At 44.4% G+C, this 23,174-nt stretch overlaps 1 protein-coding gene across 1 annotated transcript in view; it reads left to right on the top strand.

The window, feature by feature from the left end:
- The window catches only part of LOC126481698 (discoidin domain-containing receptor 2-like), a 337,607-nt gene that overhangs the window by 123,619 nt on the left and 190,814 nt on the right, over positions 1-23,174 (top strand). The window contains exon 4 of the mRNA XM_050105647.1: positions 19,789-19,936. Within this exon, the coding sequence (XP_049961604.1) occupies positions 19,789-19,936 (148 nt within the window). The remainder of the gene's footprint in view (positions 1-19,788; positions 19,937-23,174) is intronic.

Below are 23,174 nucleotides of genomic sequence, written 5' to 3'. Positions count from 1 at the left end.
AAAAGTATATCCTCAAGAGCGCAGCTTTAATGGGTTCGCTAACCACACAAAGTGAATCGCTGAAAGTTACATTTAGGACGCAAATTTACAGAAGAAAATTACGAATATGTGGAACATTCTTCTGAATATTGCAAAGAAATTAAATGGATTAACTTGTTTAAAGTAAGTTAACGGAGTACCCTTTTCCATTAAGGGACTCTGCAAGAATAGCACATAGCACTTTACCAGCCCCAGCCCCAGGCCCCCCATGTTAGGGAGCATCGACCCCACACTGCAGCGTGTAAACCCAGACATCTGCCCCTTGTCACTGACGAATCTCTCTGGCTCCAGCACTACCTGTTTACAAGCCAAGTTAGCGCGACGATTCGATTCCACCACTGGATGAAACTCTACGAGCCCTGGGAGGGGGACTTCAAAATACACCCTTTGCCGCATTTGCTCACTCGTACAGGTTATAGCGGGAAACAAAACGGTCTGAAAACCTGTCAACCGTAATAACTAAATATGAAGTAGTCGGTTGAAAGCTTCCGCCATTACGTCTGAAAACATCACATTCTTTCATCAGCAGCTATACAGGTATACCTCGTGTTTAAAATTAAACTCTCCCTATTTAACACCTTATAAAACGGAAGCTAAATACCGTACGGCCAAACATGGTGGCATTAATGTCCAGAGTATTGGATGCGTGATTTCCATACGTCAAAGCGCCATTGTCCAGTTCCAACTATGGCCACCAGGAGCCGTGATCAGTCATCATGCGCTGATGACCACGCGGTTGAGCGCCCCACAACCCAAACATCAGTCACCTTGATTCAGAGTCTCACACACCTGACCAGTGGCAGTGCACCTGAAGTGTCAACATGAGCTTGGACTAAAGGGCGGGGGCATCATTGGTGAAGCTCTGTTATCTAAACAACAGTAATGCTGCAGCTGCACTTCGAGAATATCACCGGCTGAAAGGATTACGGAAGTGGCCTCGTTCTCCACCTGCTGTGCGGAGCATGATGAAGAAGTTCGAAGTAACTGGAGAACTGGGCGTCGCTCCAGGAGGTGTGTGAGGACCGGTTGCACCACAGGTTGTTGATGGAATCGCTGTTGCTGTGGCAGACACCGCTGTGCGCAATTCCGGACCATCAGGCACCACGCGTGTTGTGTCACAACACTTGAACATCCCGTGGTCCACTGTACGGAAGGTGCTTCGAAGCATTCTCAAATGGTATCCCTACAAGATCCATATCGTACACCAACTTTCACTTCGCCCTCCACTTTCACGCAAGGATTGAAGTTGACGAGGGCTGGTCCTGGACCATCCTACGGACAGGCGAAGCGCATTTTTCTCTGAAGGGTGAGGTGAAAACACAATTGCCGCTTGTGCGGATCTTCACCTCCAGCCACTGTGCATGAAGTTCCTCTGTATGGTGAACGTGTCACCGTAAGGTGCGGCTTCACGGCTACTGTTTTGAACAGGTTGTCGCTCAAGGACAAAAGCCATGCAGTGTGACCGCCCAGCGTTACTGCGATATGCTTCGCCAGTATGTCATACCCGCCCTAAAGGAGAGAGAGGCATTAAACTCGACAGTTTTCATGCAAGATGGGGCTACACTGCACGTTGTTCGTGAAGTTCACCTGCTTCTCCGAAACACATTTGGAAACGATCGAATTATCAGCCGATCGTTTCCAAACTCTTGGGCACGACCACCTGATCTCACTCCCTGTGACTTCTGGTTCTGGGGCTACCTACAGGACAGGGTTTACCAGGGGAACATTCACACGCGTACTGATGTGAAGCGCAGCATATCAAGAGAGGCAGCCGGCATACCTACGGGCATGTTTCGTTCTGCTACGCAGAATGCAGTGCTGCGCTTTCTGACTCTTCTGAACACTGATGGGCGCCATATTGTGTCCCTTTTGTAGCAGTAATGGTACCGGTATGTAATGGTATGATGAATCGAGCAGCATATTAAAAGTGCTTCAGTTGAATTGATTCTACATTATTTCTTCCCCATGTCCATGACATTATTTCTAGCAAGTCTGGTAGTCGTATGGTTACTAGTTTCCGTGTTATACCGTGCTAAATAGGAAAACTTTAATTGTAACCACCCGATAGTTGTTTTGTAATGGAGTGCATTTAACATACACCTTTCAAATTTCCGATTGACGAATGAAATATGGAAGTGTTAATTGAATTATATGAACAGAAGTTGGACTGTATTCACAAAATTTTTACTCTCACCTCTAAAAATTGATATTAGATAATTGATTTTTTGTTCGCTTTCAGGTACGTACCTATAGCCATGGCAGAAACTGAAATCCTCGCCCCATAGTACCGTAGGACGCCGCTATACGAACCATATCACAATGGCGCAGCCCTTTGTCAACGTGCAGTACATACGAGCGCGTACTTAGGGCGCTCATGGGAGAAGTTTTTAGTCACCTGAATAGGAAACCACACAGCTGTTCGGAGGAGTCTGGTTACAAAATTATTTGCGAGTGCTTCATATTAAGAACTGCAAAAAGAGTTTACGCCATAATCAATATTTCAATGAAAAAACAGTTGTAGAAGCAATTTTTATAAACATGTGCCGGCTGGAGTTGCCGTGCGGTTCTAGGCGCTACGGTCTGGAACCGAGCGACCGCTAGGGTCGCAGTTTCGAATCCTGCCTCGGGCATGGATGTGTGTGATGTCCTTGGGTTAGTTAGGTTTAATTAGTTCTAAGTTATAGGCGACTGATGACCTCAGAAGTTAAGTCGCATAGTGCTCATAGCCATTTGAACCATTTTTTTATAAGCATGTAGTTCTCTGCACTTCCAGTATACTTAGATAATTTGTTGAATGAATTTGTAAAAGAATATGGCAAAGTTCCGAAATTTCTGGTTACAATATGCGATAAAAACTATTCGGACACCCGCAAAAACATATGTTTTTGATATTAGGTGCATTGTGCTGCCACCTACTGCCAAGTACTCCATATCAGCTATCTCGGTAGTCATTAGACATCATGAGAGAGCAGAATGGGGCGCTCCGCGTAACTCACGAACTTCGAACGTGGTCAGGTGATTGTGTGTCACTTATGTCATACGTCTGTACGCGAGATTTCCACACTCCTAAACAACCCTAGGTCCACTGTTTCCGACGTGATAGTGAAGTGGAAACGTGAAGGGACACGTACAGCACAAAATCGTACAGGCCGACCTCCTCTGTTGACTGACAGAGACGGCCGACAGTTGAAGACGGTCGTAATGTGTAACAGGCAGACATATATCCAGACCATCACACAAACTGGATCAGAATCCACTGCAAGTACTATGACAGTTAGGCGGGAGGTAAGAAAACTTGTATTTCATGGTGAGTGGCTGCCCATAAGCCACACATCACGGTGGTAAATGCCAAACGACGCCTCGCTTTGTGTAAAGAGCATAAACATTGGACGATTGAACAGTGGAAAAACGTTGTGTGGAGTGACAAATAACAGTACACAATGTGGCAATGCGATGGCAGGGTGTACGTGTGGCGAATGCCCGGTGAAGGTCATTTGCCAGCGTGTGTAGTGCCAACAGTAAAATTGGGAGGTGGTGGTATTATGGTGTGGTCATGTTTTACTTGGAGGGGTCTTGCACCCCTTGTTGTTTTGCGTGGCACTATCACAGCACAAGCCTACACTGATGTTTTAAGCACCTTCTTGCTTCCCACTGTTGAAGAGCAATTCGGGGATGGTGACTGCGTCTTTCAACACGATCGAGCACCTGTTCTTAATGCATGACACCTGGCGGAGTGGTTACATGTCAGTTACATCCGTGTACTAGACTGGCCTGCACAGAGTCCTGACCTGAATCCTATAGAACACCTTTGGGATGTTTTGGAACGCCGACTTCGTGCTAGGCCTCATCGACCGACATCGATACCTCTCCTCAGTGCAGCACTCCGTGAAGAATGGGCTGCCATTCCCGAAGAAACCTTCCAGCACCTGATTGAACGTATGGCTGCGAGAGTCGAAGAAGTCATCAAGGCTAAGTGTGGGCTAACACCATATTGAATTTCAGCATTACCAATGGATCAAAATGGTTCAAATGGCTCTCAGCACTATGGGACCCAACTGCTGAGGTCATTAGTCCCCTAGAACTTAGAACTAGTTAAACCTAACTAACCTAGGGACATCACAAACATCCATGCCCGAGGCAGGAGTCGAACCTGCGACCGTAGCGGTCTTGCGGTTCCAGACTGCAGCGCCTTTAACCGCACGGCCACTTCGGCCGGCCATTACCAATGGAGGTCGCCACGAACTAGTAAGTCCTTTTCAGCCATGTGTCCGGATACTTTTGATCACATAGTGTATGTGGTGTGGTTACAGTGAAGGAAGCGCCCTGAAACGTTACAGGGGGCACCAAACATTAATAACCGCAGCCTAAAGACACATCATTCAGCAAGAACGCTTTACCAACCGAGCCTTTCGTATTCCGAGAGAAGGCGTCGTTTGGGGACCTCTTACAGTCTGAACGAAGTTTACAAAACGTCAGAGAGACGCAAATCTCTGACAATTTTTCTTCCATTGTGCGTCAAACAACGTCCTTAAATAACTGAAAATGGAAACACGACGAACAGAAAGCCTCTATTCTCAGAGGTCAGATTACGTTACACCCGGCATTTATAGGACAAGCAGGACGACGTTCGGCGACAAGTTCTTCCAGTGCCCTAACGTAATTTTGGTTTTGCAGCCCATCACGGTAGGCGAAACGAAATGATTCACCCTTGCCCATAGATGAAACTGTTAGAGAAACAAATGTTGCTTGAAAGACCATTTTACAAATACGGGATAACTATGTGGCCATTGCCATTCGTCAGTTATGTCCGAAACTTCCTTCTCAGTTGTATGAGTTTCAACCCGCATTTTCGGTGAATTAAGTTACTTGATGACGCTATTACCCAAGAGGAAGCTGCTGATGGTCACCAGCTGCCCTGTGGCATTATTCAGTTCGAAACACTGAAAGAAACAGACCCACTTGCGTAACCCTTTTATAACAACACAACCATGATGTTTTCTTGGAAGACACTTAAGACACTTATGAAAGTTTCCCAGGAATATGAAAACAACTGACCTGACGAAACCTTTATGGTATCAGTCGAGAGTTTACAGTGAGTTATTTGTATGAAATAAGTCCAATAGTATATGACAATGTCTGTTCATCTACATCTGCATCTACATGTACATGGATACTTTGCAAATCACATTTAAGTGTCTCGCAGAGGGTTCGTCGAACCACCTTCACAGTTCTCTATTATTCCAATCTCATATAGCGCGCGGAAAGAACGAACATCTATATTTTTCTGTGCGAGCTGTGATTTCCCTTATTTTATCGTGGTGATCGTTTCTCCCTATGTAGGTCGGCGTCAACAAAGTATTTTCGCATTCAGAGGAGAAAGTTGGTGATTGGAATTTCGTGAGAAGATTCCTCCGAAACGAAAAACGCCTTTGTTTTTATGATGTCCATCCCGAATCCCGTATCATTTCAGTGACACTCTCTCCCCTATTTCGCAATAATACAAAACGTGCTAACCTTTTTGAACTTTTCTGACGTACTCCGTCAGTCCTGTCTGGTAAGGATCGCACACCGCATAGCAGTATTCCAAAAAAGGACAGACAAGCGTTGTGTAGAAAGTCTCCTTAGTAGATCTGTTATATTTTCTAAGTGCCATGCCAATAAAACGGAGTCTTTGGCTAGCCTTCCCCCCAATATTTTCTATGTGTTCCTTGCAATTTAAGTTGTTCGTAATTGTTATTCCTAGGTATTTAGTTGAATTTACAGGCTTTAGATTTGATTGATTTATCGTGTAACCGAAGTTTAACGGATTTCTTTTAGCACTCATGTGGATGACCTCACGCTTTTCATTATTTGGGATAATTTCCAGTTTTCGCACGATTCATATATATTTCCTAAATCCTACTGAAATTTGCTTTGATCTTCTGATCACTTTATTAGTCGATAAACGACAGCGTCATCTGCAAACAACATAAGACGGCTGCTGAGATTGTCTCCCAAATCGTTCATGTACATATAGAGCAACAAAGGGCCTATAACACTACCTTGTGGAACGCCAAAAATCACTTCTGTTTTACTCGATGACTTTCCGTCAGTTACTACGAACTGTGACCTCTCTCACAGGAAATCACGGAAGCAGTCACATGGCTGAGACGATATTTCCTAACCACCCAATTTCACTGTAAGCCGCTTGTGTGGTACAGTGTCAAAAGCCTTTCGAAAATCCAGAAATACGGAATCAATTTGAAATCCCTTGTGAACAGCACTCAACACATCGTGCGAGTAAAGAGCTTGTTGTATTTAACAAGAACGATGTTTTCTAAATCCGTGTTGACTGTGTGTCAATGGACCGATTACTTCGAGGTATTTCATAACGTTCGAACACAATATATGTTCCAAAATCCTGCTGATAACGACGTTAATGATATGGGCCTATAATTTAGTGGATTACTCCTACTACCTTTCATGAATATTGGTGTGACCTGTCGCAACTTTCCAATCTTTGTGTACGGATCGTTCGTCGAGCGAACGGTTGTATATAACTGTGAAGTATGGAGCTAATGCATGAGGATACTCTGAAAGAAACCTAATTGATATACAGTCTGGACCAGAAGACTTGTTTTTATTAAGTGATTTAAGTTGCTTCTCTAATGGCTGATAAGATTTTTAAGCACACGTGGGTTTCATAACTGCACTGCCTAGCGAAAATACTGAAGTACCCACAAGACATGGTCGGACGTCAATTTTCACGTAGTCAAACGGGGTGATTTCGGACGGTATTGTCGTTATTGTGATTGTAAGTTTCATGTACATTGTTAGATTAAATTGATTGTTATGGAAGTGGTAGGGTATATGTGTAACAAATAAAATATTCCAGAACCAGAAAGTGTATGTATAGGTATATTTATCTGAGGCAGTTAAATAAAGTGTCGAAAGTCACGCCATGGATTGGGGTGATTTCGGATACATGTGTTTTTTAAATCTCTGTCCGAAGTTACAGTGTATAAAGGGCGAATTCGGACAGTTACTGCCTTTTTTAAAAATTCTAAATGCTTTTTATTTGATTTTGGTGACATTTTACACATTTTAAGGTAGCCCTTTGTTACGAATAAGTGATACGAAATGATATAACGAATTTTATATATTACGGATAAGTTTTTATTTTGCAAGAATTTAAAGAAAAATTTTGTACACTTCTTAACTGAAATATTAGAAACAGACAGAAACAAACAAAGTAATTTAGCTGAAAGGTCAAAATAATTTTTCTCACTCATCATTCTAAATTAAGTTGCAAACACTTTAAATAAACGATTATAAATTCCTCCCTTCTCAACTGGTGTGGGAAGTATTCTCGAAATTTGCAATTTTTGTATTGTGTCTTCATCGGGGACATTAGAAAACACAAATATGTTTTTACTGTTCTCGTGTGCGCAAGAATTTCACACTTACTTCCGTAGCACCAACATTTGTGGCCATTCCAACATACTGCCTTGTTTGCTCCTTGTTTCCACGTTTATATTTGTACTCTGCAACAAGGAAAGCCTCTTCTTTCAGCAGTAAAACTTCATTGGATGATGTGTCGTTTTCAACTTCATTACTGCTAGAAGCACTGTCACTTGTTTCAGCACTGTTTTCGTTTCCTTGAAAATCGCGGCCAGTGATTGATTTTCCAGGTTGAATGTCTAGTTTGCGGCGGCGGCGGGAGGTACCAAGCTTATTTGGAGGATAACGAATTTCTTTGAGCATTTCTTCAAAAGTGGAAGACCATGCGTCTGCGTTACTTTGCTGGCTCTCCTCATTATCAGGCAATTTTCGTAAGACATAATCTGGATCAAAAGGGATTAGGCGCGTGGCGCGAAACCCACCCTTTATCTTTTCCTTGGAGTTTGCTGAAATCTTAGTCAGTGTCTGCTTCAGAAGAGATGGGAAGGCATCCTTGGAAATGGTACCACGAGTGTGTTTCTTCCAATCAGTTAATACAGCTCGCCACGCTGCTTTCATTGGCCTGAAGAAGCTTACATCGAGCGGTTGGAGGAGGTGCGTGCTATTGTGGGGAAGGAGAAGGAATGAAATATTGTTCCGCTCACACTCCTGAATAACACGTAAAGACATGTGACTGGATAGGTTGCCTCCAGTCATGACTGTTGGCCCGTTTTGCCTCTTCAAATAGGGCAAAGCGATTGTAAAGAACCAGTCTCCAAATACTGGCAGTCAAACCATCCACTTTTGTTCATATTGAAACGGGTTCCTTGTGGTCCACCTTCTTGCCCCGTGCAATGCTCTGATTTGTAAAGGACGTACGGAGGAAGCAGTTTACCATCATAACTACCTGCCATCATTATTGAGACACTAGATTTTGATGCTTACTCCCTCGTTTCGTCATTATCTGCTGCTTGCCTGGATCATCTGACATGTTGGATTCCTCACAGTTGATCATGTTGCCAGTCTGGAGATTTTCCAGCTTTGACTTGATATTGGAGAAAAGCATCTTAACAGTCTCTATGTTCACTTCTGCACGGGCTCGTTTAATATTTTCGCTTAAGCGGAAAGATCTTCTGACTGTCGTTTGAGGAATAAATGCACTTATTCTTCTCCTGGCAAATTATTACGAAATTTCCTCTCTTTTCGGCGAGATTTATCAAGGTAGCTTTTAAATATCTAATATCCAATTTAGTGATGGGAAATCTCCAATGTGCAGCCCTCAAGATACCTTGCTTCAACATTTCTTCTTCTTCTTTATTTAGCACTGGCTGTCCTCCCATTTTTTTCGGATGTGCTTCCTGCACTTTATTTTGTAGGGTTGATTTAGGGATACCACAAAAATCACACGCTTTTCTGTACGATAATTTACCACTCTGAATATCACGAACAGCTTTATGTAAAAGTTTCGGGTCATAAATACACCGTACTGTAGCACCTCTCCTGCTCCCATACGTTCTTGGCATCGCCCGAAATCACTACACACAGTACACAGTTTCACAAAAACCGTCGTTATTTTATAACCTTGCACGAGAAACTGGACAAACTTGTACAGAAATTGTCGCAATGCAGTTAGCTACTGAGCGCGTCGACAATTACTGTTATAATAACTTCCCGCTCGGTGCAACAATAGAAAGTTTCCACTTTACGATAATGCATGGATTTTTAACACTGAGACTGTTCAGTTATTCACTTAGGGAAACAATTGACACAAAATAAAAGTTGTGGAAAGCGAAAATGCATTCTTACGCTTGAAATAACTGGCGCACGGACGTTAAAATAAGTATTTCTTTGTTTCTATGCCAGTGGCAAAGAGCAAATAAGGCATACTGTCCGAATTCGCCCCGGTGTCCGAAATCACCCCATTTGACGAGGGGTTCATACCTTCAGCGGGTATGTGGATGAATTGAGTTACTGTTCCCTGTGACAAGTAGAACGACCGCGAGAGTGCGTTAGTGTTGTTTGTGTTTAGTTGCCGCGAGTATCAAGGACGTCAACAAATATTGGGTGATGACTGTAAAGGGTACAGAGGTGCAGCGCACCCATGTGAGACAGCGCTATCAGTACCAGACACAATTTAAAAGAGGCCTCATTGCGAGTCTTCCTTTGGGCGGTTGTTCGAATCGTGTAATATCCAGATTTGCAGGGGCATTTGGTCGTGAACGTGGCCCGATGTTGGACTGCATGGGATTGTGAGGGCAGGCATTCTCATAGTCAAGTTTCTGGTGACCACAGCTGACCACCACAGGCAAGGATCTCCGTAGTCTGCACCAGGCACGTGGTAAACGCTTCACATCTGCTCCTGTCGACTGAGTACAAGTAGTGGACGTCCAGCAGAATCTGGTGACGTCGCGTACCATTGGCTCTGCGCTGCCCTAGATGGGCATCGCTGGCAGGTATGGCGGCAGCGCAGGTTGAAGTCCTATTCCTCCATGTTTTGGACTGGCACAGCAGTAGCACTCCTGGTGTCACAGTGAGAGGGCCCATCGCGTCTGACTTCTGCTCACTGCTGGTAGTGGTGCAGGAACTCTGAAGGTGCGACGATATGTAACGGACACTCTGCGCCCTCATGTGTTACCGCACGTGCTACAGTATCGTGCTGCCGTTTTCCAACAGGACAATGCTCGTCCACACTACAGTACTGGATTAGGTTAGTGGAGGTAACCCAATTGCCTCATCCACACGACAAAATTCAAACTTCCCGCCATAATCCGCTATCTTGAATGACGTCATCGCCGCCATCTTGGATGACGTCATGCCCTTTTGCCAAGTTAACACGCCGCCATCACGTGTACGGTACGTGTCTCTGTCAACTGTCTGCATGATGCCGCATGTGTCCCCCACAGAACGTGTTCGACGTCAGGCCGGAAGTGTACTACCACACCAGGGAGGGTACAACGTCGCACTGCTACGTCGCCTCATACTCCGCAAGTTGTCTGTAAATCTGACTCGATTCCGTGATCACTGGAATAACATCAAATAGCCTCTCGACCCGTAAAGTTGCTTTTAGTTTCACGCTTCCCTCTTGGGTACTTGGCACTTTTGTCAGTCAGCGTATATTACGCCCATTGTTATTGCGGGCACCTTAGCTTTTGCCTTCCCCAGAGTTTTCCATTTTATTGATCTGTAAGGGAAGTGCATTCATTTCTACATCTACATCTACATCTACATCCATACTCCGCAAGCCACCTGACGGTGTGTGTCGGAGGGTACCCTGAGTACCTCTATCGGTTCTCCCTTCTCTTCCAGTCTAGTATTCTTCGTGGAAAGAAAGATTGTTGGTATGCCTCTGTGTGGGCTCTAATCTCTCTGATTTTATCCTCATGGTCTCTTCGCGAGATATACGTACGAGGGAGCAATATACTGCTTGACTCCTCGGTGAAGGTATGTTCTCGAAACTTTGACAAAAGCCCGTACTGAGCTACTGAGCCTCTTTCTTGCAGAGTCTTCCACTGGAGTCTATCATTAGTAAATGGTCCTGTAATGAAGCGCGCTGCTCTCCGTTGTACCTTCTCTATCTCTTCTATCAACCCTATCTAGTACGGATTCCACACCGGTGAGCAGTATTAAAGCAGTACGGTGTACTGTAACCTACTTCCTTTGTTTTCGGTTTGCATTTCCTTAGTATTCTTCTAGTGAATCTCAGTCTGGCATCGGCCTTACCGACTATTAATTTTACATGGTCATTCCATTTTAAATCACTCCTAATGCCTACTCCCAGATAATTTATGGAATTAACTACTTCCATTTGCTGACCTGCTATATTGTAGCTAAATGATAAAGGATCTTCTTTCTATGTATTCGCAGCACATTACACTTGTATACATTGAGATTCAGTTGCCATTCCCTGCACCATGCGTCAATTCGTTGCAGATCCTCCTGCATTTCAGTACAATTTTCCATTGTTACAACCTCTCGATGTACTACAGCATCATCCGCAAAAAGCCTCAGTGAACTTCCAATGTTATCCACAAGATCATTTATATATATTGTGAATAGCAACGGTCCTAACACCAGTTTCTATTAACAATTTCTATTCTAATTTGCTGCTTCTGCGTCATTCACATCAAATTACTTCTCCTGAGATTCAGTGGTAGGAAGTAGTCCGTTTCGTTTTGAATATTATCAACATGATCATTTGTGTGGTGTAGAACGACACGCCTCCCCACGTAAACACAATAGCAGTCCAACATACATACTATCCAGAGGGTTCAAAGTACTGCCAGTTTGTCAGGCGCAAAAGAGATGGCTGCGGCACACGTTACATGTGGGAGAAAGTAAGTTTAGCGTTACGTCAGCAATATCGGCCTAGACAGTCGAAGGCGCTTTCGCCGCATGCTGTCGTGGTGGTGGTAAGACTACCCGGCTACAATCTTCTGTCGTAAAACACGTTTTCATGGCCGATTGTTGCAGAGCAGTGTGAAAAGAGTTGGTTGCGTACGGTATAAGCTGACGACGGAATGACTTCGTTCGGGATTTCTAAGATTTTATTTAATCTGATTTCTTTTTAGTTTTGTGGTGGTAATTAAAAAATTATTATTTATCGACATGAGTTATCGACTATCATCACTTTCACCTGCGCAGCAAGGGCGCCTCAGGTTCACGAAAATAGGTAAGCTGAAAGCAGTCCAAAAGTATTACCTGTTGCCTTCTCTATGGCCGCTCACATCTCAGCTGCATCTGCTGAAAAACATTGTGATAAATCCCGGGTTCCCGGGTTCGATTCCCGGCGGGGTCAGGGATTTTCTCTGCCTCGTGATGACTGGGTGTTGTGTGATGTCCTTCGGTTAGTTAGGTTTAAGTAGTTCTAAGTTCTAGGGGACTGATGACCATAGATGTTAAGTCCCATAGTGCTCAGAGCCATTTGAACCATTTTAAGCCATTGTGATAAATACTCATACTTTCAGGTTTTAATTAATTTAATTGCATATTGGTGTTCCCGTTGCTATGGGACTCTTTACCGACTGTCATTATTATTTGCAGACCATTCTTGCTGTTTGAGTTTAGATACTGTCATTTTGTCATTTGGACATAGTGAGCGTAGCTGTGGCAAGTGGGGAAGTCGTAAGATTTCCGGCATATTCTTCTCTCTGACCAGTAGGTGGATGACAGCAGCGAGTGCGACCCGAAGCATGTGGATCGTTTATCGGGGTTACGCGACTGGGCAGAGCATGACACGAAAATGGCTTTCTCGTTTGAAGCAGAATCGTTTTGATACTAGTGACCCGCCACGTTCAGGAAGACCTTCGGGATTTGATCAAGATCGTTTCAACGCATTAATCCACAATATTCACGCCAGTGTACGCAAGACCCAGCAGATGTGATGAACTGTGGTGATTCCACCACCGCGTGACATTTGCATACAGTGGGGAAGGTTCGCATATCGGGTGTATTGGTACCGCATGCTGTAAGCCAAAGTCGCGAGAATCAGCAGGTGGCCACACGTGCGTCTGTCGCTGCTCGTCGTCAGCTGGCTCGTGAGCAACACCGGCCACTCCTGTCCTGTGTCGTTACTGGCGACGACGAATGATCTCTCTGTGCTAACATAAAGAAAAAAATAAGGAATGTTTGAGGCCAAACAAGACAACAACTCCCTGTTCAAAGAGCTGCGACCATCCAGAAAAGATAATGTTATGGATCTGGTGGAACAGCCACGATATGATGTGCTACGTATTGCTTCCCCTAGGTATAATCATCACTGACGACATTTATTGTCAACAACTGAGACGACTTCTAGGAGTAGTCCAAGAACCACGACAAGAAAGACTGAATGCGGTGATGCTACTCCAAGATAATGCTCGCCCACATTCTGCTAGACTGACGAAAAACGGCGTAAGGAAGATATTCCGCATCCACCGTATTTACCTGATATTGCGCCCTCAGATTTTCGCCTTTTCTGTTCTCTATCCTTCTTGTTTAACTTCCTTTCCAGATTAAAAAAAGAAATGGTTCAAATGGCTCTGAGCGCTATGGGACTTAACATCTCAGGTCATCAGTCCCCTAGAACTTAGAACAACTTAAACCTAAGTAACCTAAGGACATCACACACATCCATGCCCGAGGCAGGATTCGAACCTGCGACCGTAGCGGTCCCGCGGTTCCAGAGTGAAGCACTTGGAACCGCTAGGCCACCAGCGGCCGGCTTCCCAGATTTAAATGCGTTCCGAGCGTGGATTGACGAGTTCTTAGCCTCCAGAGTCGCCGAGTCGGGAAGTTATCACAGCGTCGGTAGACTGCTATAAACAGCGAAGGAGAATACATAATTGATCTCAGTTATGTCTGTCTGTTGTGTTTATTACACTTATGGAAAACCTCTACCACTTATGCAACAGCCTAATATAAACTTTCGGATAAAAATTACTCTCCTTCAGACAAATAATTTATAGTGTACTCTGTTATTAATTATACGTATTGGCCGGCCGCGGTGGCCGTGCGGTTCTGGCGCTGCAGTCCGGAACCGCGGGACTGCGACGGTCGCAGGTTCGAATCCTGCCTCGGGCATGGGTGTGTGTGATGTCTTTAGGTTAGTTAGGTTTAAGTAATTCTAAGTTCTAGGGGACTTATGACCTAAGATGTTGAGTCCCATAGTGCTCAGAGCCATTTGAACCATTTTTATACGTATTGATACGCAATATTTCAGTATCGAAATCAAGCCCTTTTCATTTTTTGCCAACAGCAACTCCACCGTTTCGGAATCGAAAGTCTATTTCACCTGCACAGTGCCAAAGTTTCATTAACTTTCGGTCCGTCAGTTCAATGTTATTTTTGCTCTCCACGAGCTGAAAAGTTTTAGTGGAATTCCGCTCGCCTCACAGTACTCTTCGCATTCAGCACACAAAAGATCAAACAAAATATCGAAGTGCTTTCATAAAAAGTCACTCGGAGTCTCATTTAGACTCAAAACGAAGAGGCAGTTACGAAAACCAAATCAGTGGTCGATGACGTTTTGTTCGATCTGCAGCACAGCATTTTACTAAAGCAGCTGTCAGAAGTACGCAGCCACGCTTGGAGTCACTAATTCACACAGAAAGTAACAAATTCCGAAAGCCAATTGTTCTCGTTCTGTTTACCCCATGGCGATTCGTATATCGGTCATCGGCGATTCCTTTTTCGATTCCTGCTCTGCCCAGGAACATCCTAAACTACGCTCATGCGCGCGCATTGGAGAGAGCAGCCATCTATATCACAGATATCACTCCGTAATCTGAAGTCTGTCATAGCTTTCCCATTCGAGATTATAAACAGACGTCAGTTTTTTTTTTCGCGGTAAATGTTTGTCGTTCACTGCATCTGGTATAAGTTAAAGCTTCTCAGTTAATAAATATAAATTAAAGAATGTTTTAATGAAGTCTTCCGCTTCCATATTCGCCTATTCCAAACGCACTGCCTCATAATATTACAGCTAAAAAAGTTGAAAGTTGCTGTAGCTTCAGTAATTAAGTGGTTAAGTATTGCTGCGAAATTTCTTATTTCGGAAACCTTATGGGACGAAACTGCCGAGGTCATCGGTCCCTAAGCTTACACACAACTTAAGATAACTTAAACTAACTTACACTAAGGACAATACACACACCAATGCCCGAGGAGGACTCGAACCTCCAACTGGGGGAACCGAGCAAACAGTGACAACACGCCTCAGACCACGCGGCTACCCCGCGCGGTGAAAATTCTTAGGTATTGGTGAATCTGAAGGGATAACTAATCTTCAAGGTTGTTCTCTTTCATTGCCAAAATTCACATTTTGAAATATTTAGAAAATCGCAAAGAGATGTTCTTTATTTTATTTTTGGAACTTTTCACAGTTGATTATACCAGTTGCGCAAATTATAATTCGTAGTCTCTGATTCTACCATTCTTCAAAATTACAAAAAAGTTGTATTACTTGGGAATTACAAACTCGATCGGCTTAAAACTCTGCATGCGTACATCTATATCGATCCAAATAGAGTAAGCTAAAATTTTGTATGTGTTATCGAACCAGTGTCGTGCTATCGCTACCTACGAGTGCTGCTCGCCACAGCTTGTGGACGGCGGCTGCCTGAAGTTCAGGCACGACCCACACTCCCCGTGGGTGATCTGCCGCTCGGCAGTGAGCAGAGGAAGACGCACTTGTTGGTCCGGCCTACCAGCCTGTAGCCCAAAGTCACAGATTGAATGCCTAAGCATGTTGCAGTATTTCGTCGACTGGAAGCATATGACACTGCTGATGTCGGTTACTATGTTTTATGGGCGGTCTGTGGTGACACTCATGTTATTGGAGAGAACAAGGATATACATGATCTAATCATAGGCATTCGGACATCTATTACTGGACGTTAATACTGCGTGTGTCCGGCCTTCTTTCTGTGTCGTCTCGTTGTCACGGTAGGCTTGTACTGTGCGAAGCAAGGAGAGGATGTTGTTTGGTGGCCGGTATCCTCTTTCTATAAAACAACTGCACGCATGTATTAACAGTATTCTTTATTAACGTGAAGAGGAAGCTACTTAAGATAGTCCAGGTGGTACAAGCTGTCCTGTAATAGTCCACTTTAGCCTCACTGCTGGTGAAGTACGAAGTCCGCTATGTACACTACTCTGGTCGCTAGGTACTGACCGACTCTGAGCTACGGGCTGAGCCAATTGCGACTGCGACTTCCACTCGGCTGCGACTGGTGACTCGACGTGTCGACTCACTGTGTGACTGACACTGAGCCCACCGGTCCGCGGCGGCGATCTAAACGCTAGCGGTCGAGAGGGCGTTGGCGGCGCGTCGCCTGCCAGTTTGTCTTTGGCCTCTCTCCTGACAGGCTCGCTCGATCCGGCGTCTACTGCCGATTTCTCGCAGTCTCTCTGCCAATCTGAATTCTGGCGACAGCTTACGCCAGCACGCTTTTGATTTACTACGACCTGAACTCTGTTGAGGGCGCTTAGGAGCCTTAATATCTGTGGAGGAGTAACAACTCGTTCTTTCTGAACAGAGAAAACCACAGAACATAGCGACTCTGGACGCTGCAACCTGGAGTCAATTCGACGTTTTAACTTTTTGTGTTAGCAGAAGAGCCAACACCATGTTACGAGTGGAGGCCGAAATGCACGCGTTTTAGCTCATGCAGGCTGGCGTGCGGAGGGAAGAACTATACTGACGTGAGGTCTGGAACATGATGAGTAATGAGAATTCAGAAAGCGGACGTAATTAGTTTGATACTTAACTTTAATCCATTAATGATAAACGTCGCTCTTGACGGTACGTAATTCACAATATTATCTGTTTACATTCTTGAAGATAGTAATTATAGTAACTGAATATGGCGCCTTGCTAGGTCGTAGCAAATGACGTAGCTGAAGGCTATGCTAAACTGTCGTCTCTGCTAATGAGAGCGTATGTAGACAGTGAACCATCCCTAGCAAAGTCGGCTGTACATCTGGGGCGAGTGCTAGGGAGTCTCTCTAGACTAGACCTACCGTGTGGCGGCGCTCGGTCTGCAATCACTGATAGAAGCGACACGCGGGTCCGACGTATACTAACGGACCGCGGGCCATTTTCAGGGCTACCACCTAGCAAGTGTGGTGTCTGGCGGTGACACCACATAATTCATTCCCAAGGAGTGTCCCACTAGGTTGAGACCGAGACCCCGGGAAGACCAGTGCATTTCAGGAATCTTATTGTCCACAGACCATTGCCTCACAGATGCCTCTTTATGACAGGCTGCAATGTCCTTGTGATACAAATAATCATTGTTTCCGAACTGTTCCTCTACTGTACAGAATGCTGTAAACTGTGTTTACATCCACCAGTGTTTAGCGAATTTTTTAAGCGCAATAACAGGATCACACCAAAACCACGAGAAAATCCCCATTCGGTAGAACCACCTCTAACGTACTTCGCTGTTGTCACTGCACACGATGGCAAGTAACATTCTCCAGGCGTTCGGTAAACACAAACCCGTACTCAAAACTATTCATTTCCAGACGTCCACTGTAAAGTGTTGTCACTCATTACACCACCTCAAGTGTCGCCTAACACTGACTGCGGAAATTTCTTACTTACGAGGAGCTGCTGAGCTGCTGGATCAGTGCTCCCCTTTGTCTTTAATTCCCTACGCACAGCCACTATGCTAGCTGCACCGCTGCAGCTACTTTTGAACCCACGAGTGATTCCTTCCGATGATTCGTGCGATTTTCTACGACCACCCTCCGCAATGCTTGGTGATTACGTGAGCTCTGGCTGATCTTTCGCGTTTCAACTTCCCAGTTGTACGACCAACAGTCGATATGGCCAGTTTTAGCGTGGTTGAAATGTCCCTGATGGATTTCTTCCGGTGACATCCAATGACTGGTCACTGGGAGCTCCTGCCCTTTGGGGCATCTAGTAGTCTATTCCGGATTACGTACATGGAGGTGTTTAGATTATTTATTTATTTACATGTCTACTTCTGTAGGACCAAATTGAGGAGCAAACCCCCAAGGTCATGGAACGTGTCAAATTGTAACATAAGGTAATAACAGATAAATAAAATGTTTATGAACCCAAACAAAGTAAAGCCATAAGCTTAAGTAAACGCAATCAAGAATATAACGTACGAATCAACTTAATTTTCCAAGGGACTCCTCGACAGAATGGGAGTGACCAATGAGGAAACTCTTCACTTTAGATTTGAAATCGTGTAGATTACTGCCAACACTTTTAAATTCTTGTGGTAGCTTGTTGAAAATGGATGCACAAGAGTTAAGGAAGTGCATCCAAATTCAAATCGGATTTCTGCCTAGTACTAACCGAGTGAAAGATTAACTGAGTGAGAGGTGATAATTCTTGGGAATAAGGTGATATTGTTAACGGGAAACGACAGTAAAGAGTATATATGTACTGAGAGGCCAACGTCAGAATATCCAGACTAGTGAGCAACAGTCGACAAGAGGTTCGCGAATGTGCAGCAGTTATTGCCTGAACTGCCCTCCTCTGGGCCCAAAATGTCGTTTGAGAATGGGAAGAGATTCCCCAAAACATAGTACGATATGACACAAGCGAATTTAAATAAGCAAAGTAGACTAATTTTCGTGTCGAGCGATCACTTACATGAGATACCGTTCGAGTACTAAAAATGGCAGCATTAAGTATTTGAACAAGATCCTGAACGTGGGCTTTCCACGAGAGTTTACTATCTGTCTGAACACCTAGAAATTTGAACTGTTCAGTTTCACTAACTATATGCCGATTCTGTGATTTAAAACGTCATGTCTTGTTGAATTGTGTGTTAGAAAATGTAAAAACTGTTTCTTACTGTGATTTAGCGGTAATTGATTTTCTTCAAGCCATGAACTTTCGTCATGAACTGCACTATTTCACACAACATCCTTTAGTACCAAGCTAGTGTCATCAGCAAACGGAAGTAGTTTAGAATCACCTCTAATACTAGAGGACATGTCTTATACATAAATAAGGAACAGGAGTGGCCCCAACACTGAACCCTGGGGCACCTCCCACTTGAACATACCCCACACATACCCTACATCACAGCCATTCTCAACACTGTGAATAACGATCTTTTGCTGTCTGTTGCTAAAGTAAGAGGTGAACCAGTTCTGAGCTACTCCCCGTATTCCATAATGGTCAAACTTCTGGAGCAATATTTTGTGATCGACACAATCAAATACTTTAGTTTACTAAAAAAAAAATGCCTAGCGTTCGAAACCTTTTGCTTAATCCATCCAATACCTCACAGAGAAAATAGCATTTTCAATTGTTAAACCACTTCTGAAGCCGAACTATACATCTGATAGCAAATTATGTGATAATAGATGTTCTGTTATCCTCACATATGCAGCCTTTTCAGTAACTTTATCAAACACTGATGGTATAGAAATACGTCCAAAATTGTCCACATTAACCCTTTCTCCCTTTTTGTAACTCGGATTTTCTACTGAGTACTTTAATTGTTCAGTAAACTGATCATTCTTAAAGGAAAAAATCACAAATATGGCTTAGTACAGGGCTAATTTTCTTTATCAGGTAGAGCACGACAGTACCGTATTTCAAGCTGTCGTCTCGCGCTGCTTACTTTAACACGCTTTATATCACAAAGTGCACTATCAAACGCCCTCCACCGTAGCCAATGCGTATATCCAACTTCGTGTGGCTACGAATAAGAGTGCCGTGAACAGGTTTTGCCAGTACGTCTGAGCAACACTCGAGGAATGGCTCACAGCATTGTGGGTGAAGACCAGAGCCGCGCCGTGTCAGCCGCGCTGCCTCGCGCTCGCCCTCTCGTCGGCGACCGTAGCCCCTGGTGGTTGCAGGTGCTGGCGGGCAACCGCAACACCTACCTGGCGGTGCGGCAGCAGCTGGAGCTGCCGTTCGTGGCGAGCCGCGTGCGCTTCATGCCCTACTCGCAGCACACCAGGACCGTCTGCATGCGGGTCGAGCTCTACGGCTGTCCCTGGACGCGTGAGTACACACCACTACTGTCTCTCTCTCCAACACACGTCCCGTGTCTGAAACTTTGCAATCTTAATGTTGTTAAGCTGGCATGGTTGTAGCCTCTCCCCGATGTTATTCAATCTGTATATTGAGCAAGCAATAAAGGAAACAAAAGAAAAATTCGGAGTAGGTATTAAAATCCATGGAGAAGAAATAAAAACTTTGAGGTTCGCCGGTGACATTGTAATTCTGTCAGAGACACCAAAGGACTTGGAAGAGCAGTTGAACGGAATGCACAGTGTCTTGAAAGGAGGATATAAGATGAACATCAACAAAAGCAAAACAAGGATAATGGAATGTAGTCGAATTAAGTCGGGTGATGCTGAGGGAATTAGATTAGGAAATGAGGCAGTTAAAGTAGTAAATGATATCTGCTATTTGGGGAGCAAAATAACTGATGATGGTCGAAGTAGAGAGGATATAAAATGTAGACTGGCAATGGCAAGGAAAGCTTTTCTGACGATGACAAATTTGTTAACATCGAGTATAGATTTAAGTGTCAGGAAGACGTTTCTGAAAGTATTTGTATGGAGCGTAGCCATGTATGGAAGTGAAACATGGACGATAAACAGTTTGGACAAGAAGAGAATAGAAGCTTTCGAAATGTGGTGCTACAGAAGAATGCTGTAGATTAGATGGGTGGATCACACAACTAATGAGGAGGTATTGAATAGAGTTGGGGAGAAGAGGAGTTTGTGGCGCAACTTGACAAGAAGAAGGGACCGATTGGTAGGACATGTTCTGAGGCATCGAGGAATCACAAATTTAACATTGGAGGGCAGCGTGGAGGGTAAAAATCGTAGATGGAGACCAAGAGATGAATACACTAAGTAGATTCAGAAGGATGTAAGTTGCAGTAAGTACTGGGAGATGAAGAAGCTTGCACAGGATAGGGTCGCATGGAAAGCTGCATCAAACCAGTCTCAGGACTGAAGACCACAACAACAACAACAAGCTGGCCTCTCGATCTGAAAATATACGAGGGTGGTTCAATAAGCAATGCCCTACTTTTTTTTTCTCAGAACATATTTATTGTTAACAGTCAGAATTTGGTGACAATATATATCAACATGTGTCGTCCATGTCCTCCATCACGTTGTGAACGACCATGTATTCCCTTCTGGTAAAAGCCCTTGTCCTGTAGGCGTAGCCATGTTTTCTCTGCACTACTGACACTCTGTGTTCCCCGTAGAGAATCTCTAAGTGGCCCAAAGAGATTAAAATCAGAGTGTCAGGTCTGGACTGTACGGTAGAGGAGACAGTGATGTCCAACCCAATTTGGCGATGTGTTCCCGGGTTCTCGGACTTGTTTGTGGGCGCGCATTATACTGTGCTGGAGCAAGATTTCTGCTGGATTCTTGTCCGATCGAACACGTCGGAATCGGTTCTTGAGTTTATTCAGAGCCTTCACGTATGCCTCTGGATTGATGGTTGACCCTCTTGGCATCACATTCACGAGAAAGACGCCATCACAAACCCAGAAGACTGTCACCATGACTTTTACCGGCAGAGGGGGTTGTCTGGAATTTCTTCTTTTGTAGTGAATGAGGATGATGCCACACCATGAACTGCCTTCTTGTTTCCGGGGCAAAGTTGTGCAACCAACTTTCATCCCCCGTAACGATCCGTGACAGAAGGGCCTTTCCGTCGTTCTCAAATCGCTCCAACAATTCAGATGAAATTGCCTTTCTTTGAACCTTGTGGTCCGCTGTGAGCATTCATGGAACCCATCGTGAGCACCTCTTTCAATGTCTGAGAGTCTCGATCATTGCAGACGCACTTCCAATGCTGATCGACAACTGTAGAGCCAATTGTCGAGTTGTGCTGCGTTGGTCGGCACGAATGATGGCATCCACACGATTCAGCATGTCTGTGACACGACGTCTCGAGCGTGGCTGACCATGGAGTTCTGCTTCTGCATTTCCTGAGATTCTAACTTTCTTTACTCATCGCCGAACTGTACTCCTATAAACTCCACTACACTGCACACAAACGTTTATGGGTGTTCACCACGGTTTCTTTTTCTGCGCACATGAATTCAGTAACAGCACGCTGCTTGTAACGCGAGTCGTATGTAGACGCCATTTTGACGCTGTACTACGGCTCTGCCATCTGCCAGAACGGTTCGAAACTTCACCGCTGCACAGAACAAACATCAAATGTGAAGCACAAACAAGGACGTTTGCCTCTGCATATTAGTGGGTTATAAAAAACGCGCGGCATTACTTACTGAACGTCCCTCGTACTTTATCAGGCACTCACCTACAGCCAATTCATAGGAAAAGTCTAGCTATCTCGAAGAAGTGGTCGAAGCTCGGGGAACGGATTAAAAACATCATGATTCATCATAACAGCTTTGATTCAGAAACCCTTACGTATACACTTGTCATTTTTTGTGTTTTACGGATCGTTCACCACATCTCACAAAAGTCGTTAAAAATGGAGGCTTTCCGACTGAAAACGAGCTTCAACTACCTGGCACTGTCAGTTCAGAGAATCTTAAATACACATGTTATAGTTCTTAATGCCTAGGTAGTTCCACAACCTGCGCTTTACGGCACACAGCCTTGCTAAAAACGACGGCCTGACATAATCCAGCAGGATAAAATCCAAATGATTTGTTTTACCTGGACGTAGAGGCTAAGAAATTAATACACATCCAGCAATGCACTAGTCAGGCTAACGTGCGTTAAGGTGCACGTGGAAACACGTACTGAAATACTGTTGCACGTGTATAATTCATTGGAGTGCTATTTGTATGTCACTCAAGTAACCAACGTGTTGTGCACCAAACATTAGTGGTTCACCACATTTCTTTGCTGTCTGAGTTCCCAACACAGGAAACAAAAATTTTTTGATCAATATCTACTCTTATACTGATACAAATAATGCGGCTCATATACAGGGAATAGCAGGTAAGACACGTGTCACGCTGTAGTGCGTGTTCAGTAAGGACTAGACATCAATGCAGGTTGCTTACGAGTAGTGCACACTTCATATTTCCATTCGGAGGCCGAGGTCGACGTGCAAGGAAACACCTAACAGAGTTCCAAAGAGGGCAGATTGTGGGGGCCCGATTAGCTGGAACATCAGTAACCAAGAATGTTTCAAGAGCAACTGTTTCAACAGTCATGTAAGGCTACACAATACATGGAAAGACATCAACGCGTGAGCGTAATAGTGGGCGCGAATCAAAACTAAATGA

The sequence above is a fragment of the Schistocerca serialis genome, chromosome 5 (genome assembly GCF_023864345.2).
Source record: "Schistocerca serialis cubense isolate TAMUIC-IGC-003099 chromosome 5, iqSchSeri2.2, whole genome shotgun sequence".
Lineage (NCBI taxonomy): Eukaryota > Metazoa > Arthropoda > Insecta > Orthoptera > Acrididae > Schistocerca > Schistocerca serialis.
Note: the sequence above shows the minus strand (reverse complement) of the source record. Positions and strands in the feature narration are given on the sequence as shown.